Source organism: Mixophyes fleayi, chromosome 2, assembly GCF_038048845.1.
Source record: "Mixophyes fleayi isolate aMixFle1 chromosome 2, aMixFle1.hap1, whole genome shotgun sequence".
Lineage (NCBI taxonomy): Eukaryota > Metazoa > Chordata > Amphibia > Anura > Limnodynastidae > Mixophyes > Mixophyes fleayi.
The window spans coordinates 172,018,959-172,027,476 of record NC_134403.1 but is presented as its reverse complement, the minus strand read 5'-3'; the positions used below and the strand labels follow the sequence as shown (position 1 = coordinate 172,027,476).

General features: G+C 39.4%; 1 protein-coding gene across 1 annotated transcript in view; it reads right to left on the bottom strand.

Moving 5' to 3' along the window:
• Positions 1 to 2,087: 2,087 nt before the first annotated feature.
• RCC1L (RCC1 like) overlaps positions 2,088 to 8,518 on the bottom strand; it is a 34,760-nt gene continuing 28,329 nt past the window's right edge. The window contains exons 11-12 of the mRNA XM_075194999.1: positions 6,041 to 6,126; positions 2,088 to 4,264 (exon numbers count right to left, since the gene is read on the bottom strand). Coding sequence (XP_075051100.1) covers positions 4,187 to 4,264; positions 6,041 to 6,126 — 164 coding nt within the window. The 3' untranslated portion in view covers positions 2,088 to 4,186. The remainder of the gene's footprint in view (positions 4,265 to 6,040; positions 6,127 to 8,518) is intronic.

Sequence of the window (8,518 nt, the reverse complement as noted above, 5' to 3'; positions counted from 1 at the left end):
CGATTATGTCCTTTTATTTGTATCTGACCCAGAGACTTTGTTAGGTCCACTACACCATATATAAAATATAGCCAGACATCCTACTACAAATTGAACACCAACAAGACTGAAGCACTTCCATTTAACATTCTCCCAGACTCTTTGGTCTGTCTGAAGGTTAGGTTTAAAATAAGTTTGAAGGGAAAAATTTCATATCTAGGGATCAATGTCCCCTCGGACTTTTGAACGATATTCGTCATTAACTACCCTTCACAATTTATCTAGTTCTTGGATAGGTCGGGTGGCGGTTTTTAAAATGCTGCTTCTTCCCAAGCATGTACCTGTTTACGACCATCCCCTATAGTCTCCCAAAGAGGTTCATGTCTGAACTCCATTTGTTGATGTTCCGTTTCATCTCGAGGGGCCGACCATCCAGGTTGTCATGTACTCATATGATCCTGTCCAAAAATACCAGGAAGCATGCATCATCTCTCAATTCAAAGACTGGTCACTCCCGGCCACACATAAACCTTGGGTGGATATGGAGTGAGTACTCTTATTCTGCGTGCCCTGTGTCAGACTTGATTTGACTCCCCAACTCAATTAGGTCCCATACCCTTGAACACCCAACCTCTCTCCTTGATCTCCTTAAAGTTTGGGACAGAACCATGGAACCTCTACAGACTTTGTCCCCTCGACTGGTAACATTTCCCTCCTTACAGTTTCCATGCTGCTCCCTGAATTCGATATATCTCTAGTTGGGATCAGGCAGGGATCTCTTCCTTTGCGCATATGTCTTGCTCTGGCTATCTTTGCTCTTTTGCGCAGCTGCAGGTCAAATATAATATCCCATCCAAAGACTCTCTGACATTCCAAAACACATATCCCGATGTAAGTGGGAAACGGATCTCAACATTTCCCTCTCTCCGGCCCAATGGGGAATCATATATGGTAAACTATTTAGGGCCTGATTCATTAAGGTTCTTAAATGAAGAGGATTCTCATTTCAGTCTCCTGGACAAAACCATGTTACAATGGAAGGGGTGCAAATAAGTGTTCTGTTTTACACATAAGTTAACTACTGACTGTTTTTTCATGCAACACACAAATATCAACTTTAAATTTCAGTGTACAAATAAGCTTTCAAGTATTTGTGTGCTTCATGAAAAACCAGGCAGTATTTAACTTATGTGTAAAACAGAACACTTATTTGCACCCCTTCCATTGTAACATGGTTTTGTCCAGGAGACTGAAATGAGTATCCTCTTCATTTGAGATCCTTAATGAATCAGGCCCTTAGTTTCTAAATGTGCTAACCATGTGCAAATGTTGTATACTTTCTTGTATCGGACTTATTTTACCCCAGCCCGTCTCCAGAAGATCTGGCCTAATCATTCCAAATTCTCTTGACGCAACTGTAGAGCCATAGGTGATATTATGCATGTGTTCTGGTCGTGCCCCATTCTCCAACTACTTTGGCAAGAGGACTTCGACCTTGCTCAGAAGGTCACATCCATATCCTTAAATCCAGCTCCGCTCATTGTTGTCATCCACCATCAACTGCCTAAACTTTACCGAAATGTTTAGGGTCACATTTTTGTGGCCGCTAGGACGGCAATAGCGCAACTATGGAAACAACCATCTTCCCCCATCCTCCATAAAATGATTGCAAAAATTTACTTCAGTTTTCGCATGGAGACACTATTGTTAAATGGATGCCTTGGCACGAGTTTACAACAGACAGAGAAGGAACTAGGCTGATAGGTCCCCTGGAGATGCCTGGCTCTTCTACTCCTGATTCGGCTGCTGTTCCCCTAGTTCTTAGTTGAGCCTTCAATGTCATACTAACTCCAGACCCTCCAATATGCTATTACTGCTAAGTACTCAGGACAATGCTTAGTGGCTAGGTATTTACGGTATATTTTGCTCCCCACTATGTATCTTCCTCTTTTTTCTGTACCCCTTTTCCCCATACTCATAAACCTCTAATAAAAACTGTTGATGATAAGTACTAGGGTGGATCAAACAAGTTTTATCTATAACTTGACTTTGGAACAGAACATGGGAAAAGTGTGATCACTGACTTCAATTCTGCATGGTAAGAGACATCAGTTTTCCAGTTATTTTAATTATAAATATTCTAATTATAGATACACAGGAGATTCAAACTACCATGTACAATTTCTAGGTACAGATAATGAGTAATACAGTTTCCTCTGAATAAAATGTTCAGGAGTTTACAAGATTGGGAAAAGGTGAAGATGTCATGAAAGTTTCAGATTACATCAAAGAGAATTCTAATAGCTTACTAGAAAGAAAATATTTCATACAGCATATTTTGCTCTATGGACAGTTTGTTTCTTTTTACCGTTTCTAGGTACAGGATCTGTCACAAGTATTGGTTAACTCTGATTTTGTTGTCATCATTTAAAGTGTCACTCACAGGGCATGTTAAGCCCTCAGTCACTATGGTAACAGGACTCATCCACTGGGCTCTGACTAGGATTGTCCTAAAAGCTCTATGCCACAAGCAGATCTCAAGCACTGCTTTTGGAAATGTATTCATGTAGCCAAATGATCGGAGGTAGAAGGTCACTTTATCAAAGAAGTCACAAGAAAAGTATTTGTTAAGATCAGATGCTGATTCACTATTGTGCTACTAAGCATGAAAATGAAGATAATAGATTGCCATTGCGGGTTCATATTACACTTCTTTGCCATTTTTTTTTACAGAAATGGAGGAGCTATATTTGTCCTAAATTCATGATTACTGTCATAGCAAGAATAATGAACAAATTGTAATACACTACATGCTATGCACAACAAAACTTCATGGGTATGTTAGCAGGCTGACATTTTAGAGAGGGTGTATGAAAACTCACAAGTGGGAAACTTATGGGGAAATTAAGTATAAGGTATGTCTAGCTCTAGAGTCCTACCTCTGGGCTATGGAAGGTCTAGGGAACTTAGGAGACTACACACTAAGAAATCATAGACAACAGAAGCAGTGTTTTGGGAAATGAATATACACGGGTAATTTTAATAAGATGCAAATGGTAGTCTGGTAATATATGCATTGTAACACAGGTTTGCCTAGAGGCTCGCAATCTTTGCGCTTATACATACTGCAAACTAAAAATACTTTAACTGGACATAAGTGCTTACTGTTATAGAAGATCAATGGTGACTATATATATATAATTTTTGATGGGTGGCTACACTGTACAGAACATGAGGAACTGTATTGTAATCAGTACTATCACAAGTGGTATATTGGGCTGAATCTTGATTATGTATGTTGCCTTTGCATTCTAGCTGGTCCTGTGTGCAATATGATGTAGCACGTGCCCTTGTGTTTCAAACTCCCATTGTCCCATAGATAGTAAACTTGAGAGCAGGGTTCTCTTACCTCTCTGTCTGTATGTATTATCCAGTAATGTTTTATTAATGTTTGTTCACAATTGTAAAGTGCTATGGAATTTGCTGGTGCTATATAAATAAATGTTGATGATGATGATGTATATTGCAGACAATTTATGATAAAATCTGTAGAAAAAAATAAAAAAAGCAAACAAATGTACATGAACAAAAATGTGACATATGTAAGTACCAAGCAGTACCAATGCCAAAAAAATGAAAACATTTAATAAAAGGGTGGTTCTAAAGCTGTAGGAGGCTGGACTTTTTAGATGACACTTCTGCACTGTGTGCTTCTTCAGTGATTACCACCTCTCACAACATTCTAGTTTACAGAGGCATACATACACACATATACCATTCCAACCTATGTTCTCTCATAATAAACCAACCTACATTTCATAATATGAAGGAAATAGGTGTAAACTGATTGTTCCTATTATAATTTGGCACAAGTACTGTATACTGATAGTGTAAAATGCAGTTTTACCTAATCTTTCTCATATGAATCATGTTGTCAGAAATATCAGTACATGATCAGTGCTGTTTAATTAATATGCCATAAAAGGTGGTGTGCACATCATAGAAATGTTTGGACCTCCTATTCTTGTGCCACAGACACAGCTCAAGTACAGATAACAATTCAGAATAAGTCTCATTTACAGTAAACACCTTGCATTGTTCTGTCTAGTTGAGCTTTTATCACATGAAATGCCTGATGCTGAATTAACATGCCCATGCTGGACAACAAAATATAAAAGTGTATCCTGCAAAGGTTTTTATTTTCTACTCAGGTAATTGATTTCACCAGTGCCAACATGTGGTCAACACCGCAAGCAACTTCTATCACTTCTCCAGGAACAGTTACCTAAAGAGAAAAAAATAAAACAGAGCTCTAAATTATCAATGCTGTAAACATCACATTTTAGGACATTTGTAAGTTCAATTAATACTAGAGCTAAAAAGTTCAGATATAAATACAATACTCTTAATAACTAAATGTGTATTTGAGGCATGAAAATAAATATCATATTTGCAAACACACTCAATGTAAAATGTAGAAAATAAGACATCAACATACAGAATACATTGCTTTCTCCTATACCCCCCCAATGCCAATACAACTTAAGGGCATGACACAGCCACCGGAAGTGATGCAAGGTTCCTGGTAAACTGGTGCAGGAAAGGGGAATCACAACTCAATATCAAAGAAATGTGCCGTTGGCTACACTACAAACAGTGGTCATCGGTGCTGTGAAGGGGGTAATGTAAGTATCACCCCCTTTACAGCACTGACGACTGCGTCGCGGTCATCAGTGACGTCATCAGCTTCTTCAGGGATCGCTATCACTTCCAGTCGCAATACACAGAAGTCATCCTGCACGCTGGTTGGGGAAGGAGCCCTTGGGACTCTCCACGTCGGGGTAAGTAGTGTCGGGGTAGTCAGCATCGATATGCTGACTACTACCGCCTGTGCCACCCATGTGAAATGTCCTAATGTAAAGGCTGTGGGCATTTTCTCGATTAGCCCTGAGAAATCTTTCAGAAGGAGATGAAGAGTAAAAACAAACAAAAAAACCCTCTCTCTTATCTGAAAATTAATTTTCTTTCAATTCTTTGATGCCAGTATACGGTATTCCTCACTTCATGGGAACTGTTGAATACTGAAGCTCTGTACTCTTGTCCTAATTCCTTTAGAGCACACAGTCTTTAGGGTTGCACTGAGGAATTCAATCAAATAAATTTTCAGGTAAGAGAACAAAATTCTGTTTTTCACAAAGCAAACTCACTCGCACATTGCACATAGTTTGGCACCATATCATGTCACCCGATTAGCAAATCACACAGATTTTGAACAAAGGAACACATTATAGATACGAAATTCAATTTTGCAAATCTGTCCATGTCATGTTGAGCTTCATGCAAATTTCAAGCCATCAACTTTTCACTAAGTAACCTTAAAATCATAGCAAATTCCACAATTTTATAATTTATATTCATTGCAATGATATTGTAGCACAACTGTGCAAGGAAGTGTCTGTAGTTTGCTCAAGATTGTCAAAAACTATTTCATTTATACCTTACAAATCTTGGCATCAAAATTGTGAAGAGAATAAATCTTAACGGTCAGCAATTTGCCCAAAAGTCACCATTTCTAAAATGAAGTCCTCTCCGATGCAAAGTACTCTTCAAAAAAGAATTGCCATCAAGTAAGCAATGACCACAGTTTACAGTTATGTATCTATGGCTATAAAAAGCACTATTTATAAATCAAGTATTTTTCCTCAGCAGACTATAAAAATTTATTAGGAAAATTTAAAAATGCTGAGTAAAAAACAGTGTGCAAGACGCTTTCTTTTGTGTTGGCAAATTGCATTTTTATAAACCTTTGCAAAGAGAAATGCAAATACCGTTATACAAAAATAAGCGCTAAAAAATGTCAAATTAATGTAGCCTTTATAGGCTAACACGATATAAGTGCTAAGGATATGCAGCAAGTTAGCCTGTTGTTTTCTAAATTGTTCTAGATAATAACAGCAAACATTAACATGTTTTCACAAAGATTTTTCTTGCCTTAAACAAGAAAACGCAGAGTGTGCATGTTTCACTGTAGAGAAATTGTGTGGTACTTATGTTATCTTACCCGCCATGGAAAATATTGATCATCAAATCTTCCGGTACCCAAGCAACCTCTCATATTTTTACCCCAAACAAAGAGCTCACCGATGTCTGTAGGAAACATAAGTGGAACATTTAACCTTACTACCTCAAAGAACAGTACATGTCTAACAATGTAAGATGAAGACATTCAATGTTCCTGCCTTTAGCTATTCTGCACTCCAATCTGAGCTTTTAACTTGAAAATAGGCTATTTTTAATACATTGTTAGTCACAAAGTACAGTGTAGTTTTTGGCTTTGTACAATGTACACATAACATTAGCTAAAAGATACTACCTTATATTAAATCTGTCTATTTTTATCTGTAAGAAAGTATATGAAGCCTAATAAAAAAAAAGGAAAGCAAAACAACTCACCATTCCTTATTCGCCAACAGCAGTGTATGTAAAGGAGCATGTGTAATACTACAGTGTATCATTTTTCTACAGAAAAAAACATTTATTGTGTGCACATCCTGTTTGTAGTTATTTAGCTCAAGTCTGTTCTTCTAATGGAACTAAGTGTAACTGTTCTTCTATTCAAAGCTACTGTGTACTATCAATTCATATCATATTATATATTCAATTCATATTACTGTATACCAGATCACTAATCATGAGTCAACACAAGCCCCAAATGTCATATTTATTAACATAAGTTGCAAACAACAGAAAATTAAAGGATGTACACTATTAATAAAAAAATCAAACAAACAAAAATAACTGTTTACTCAAAAAAGAAACCCTCATAATTTACACACTAAACCCTGCTACAATTATGTGAATGTCTACTTCCTCATCAATAAATTAACTTCTCAATGAGCAGCAATGTTACAGAATATATTTTTTTTGTAACTATTTATTTTGATAAATAGCATCGACATACAGACAAAAATCAGCAATTAGTACATTGCAGGAAGAGTAAAAAAAGGAAAAATTGCAGCTGAGAATAATAAGGTGGGGCATCAACTGGTAAGGGGCAATCTTGTTTGTTTTGAGAGACCCCATATACAGGAAAGAATTTGAAATTTAAGATAGGCGGATTCAATATCAACCCACGACAGTGCCGCCGGGAGGGCAAAGGAGGCTACAATCTGACCCAAGTGAGCTGCCCAATAATAAATCTTCAAATCCGGGAAGCCCCGCCACCACATTTGGTGGGCCTCTTTAGGAGGGCCAGCTTGACCCTGGAAGACCGGTCGTTCCATACAAATCTAGAATGATCCTGGCCAGCCGCGAAATAATCAATGAGCGCCAGGAGAAGAGTTCCGACTTGATTTTAGCGAAAAGACCCGGATAATTCTCCAGGTACAGGGAGTCGTAGGAGTCGGTGATAAAAATACCTAAATATCTGATTTTCTTTTTTTGCCACCGAAAATTAAAGCGGGAGGTGAGTGCCAGACCCTCCCGGTTGGAAATATTAAGCAGGAGCGCTTCTGATTTAGCAATATTAATCTTATAACGAGAAAGACACCCATAATGGTGTAGAATGTTGAAAAGACCGGGGAGCGACTTCCCTGCCTGCTTTATAAATAACAGAAATCCAAGCCTCCAAAGACCAAGAACCCCCAACCAAGACTAAGTTGAAGAGTGTGCAAACGGGGGGCCAAGCCGCAGTGAAGCCTTACCTGATTTCTGGGACTTTATAACCTGTTCAACCTCATCCCTAGTAATCTCAACTCCCAGGAGAGCAATAGCCTGGTTACAAAATATTTTAATGCCGTCACGAGCCACGGCGGTACTCACAGCCGTCGCGGCTCGCTTCCAGCGCCCTCTGGCGTCCCGGCCGTCGCCTTGACGGCAACGGCCGGACGCTAAACCCCTCTAGCGCCGCGTACCGGCAACAGGGGACAGCCGGGCGCAAGTCTGGCTGGACAGTCTGTGGGCTAATTAAGGTTCATTAATTAATTAGGCAGATGGCGGTGGTTGAGTTCAGAGCTAGGCTCTGATTGGCGGGCAGTAGTATTTAAGGCAGTGAGGTCTGGAGCCTCACTGCCTTTTATAGCTTCTGTGTTTCAGTCTTGCTGACCTGCTCCTGCTTCCTAGTCCCTGTCCTGTGGATACTCAGTTTGATTCCCTGTGTATGACCACCTGCTTAGATTATTGGACTCTGCCTGTTTTCTCGTGACCCTGGCCTTTCTTGCCTGTACCTTGGACCTTGCTACCGTGCCTGTGACCCCGACCTTTGGCGTGTTTACCGACTATTCCTGTTTGCAAGTGACCCCTGACCTCGGCTTGTTCTCTGGATACAATGTCTGCCATAACTCTCTGTTCCTGGGTTCTCCACAGCCAGTACACATTTCACGACCCTCTGTTTGTCTGCAGCCAAGTCTGTCCCCACCACTAGGGGCAACAGTGAACACCAGACTTTTGGAGCAGACTCCGGATTTTGTTGTACCGGCTGGAGGAGTTCTTAACATTATAACCGGCCATACAGACATTCCGGAGACGAAATTGGGATGGA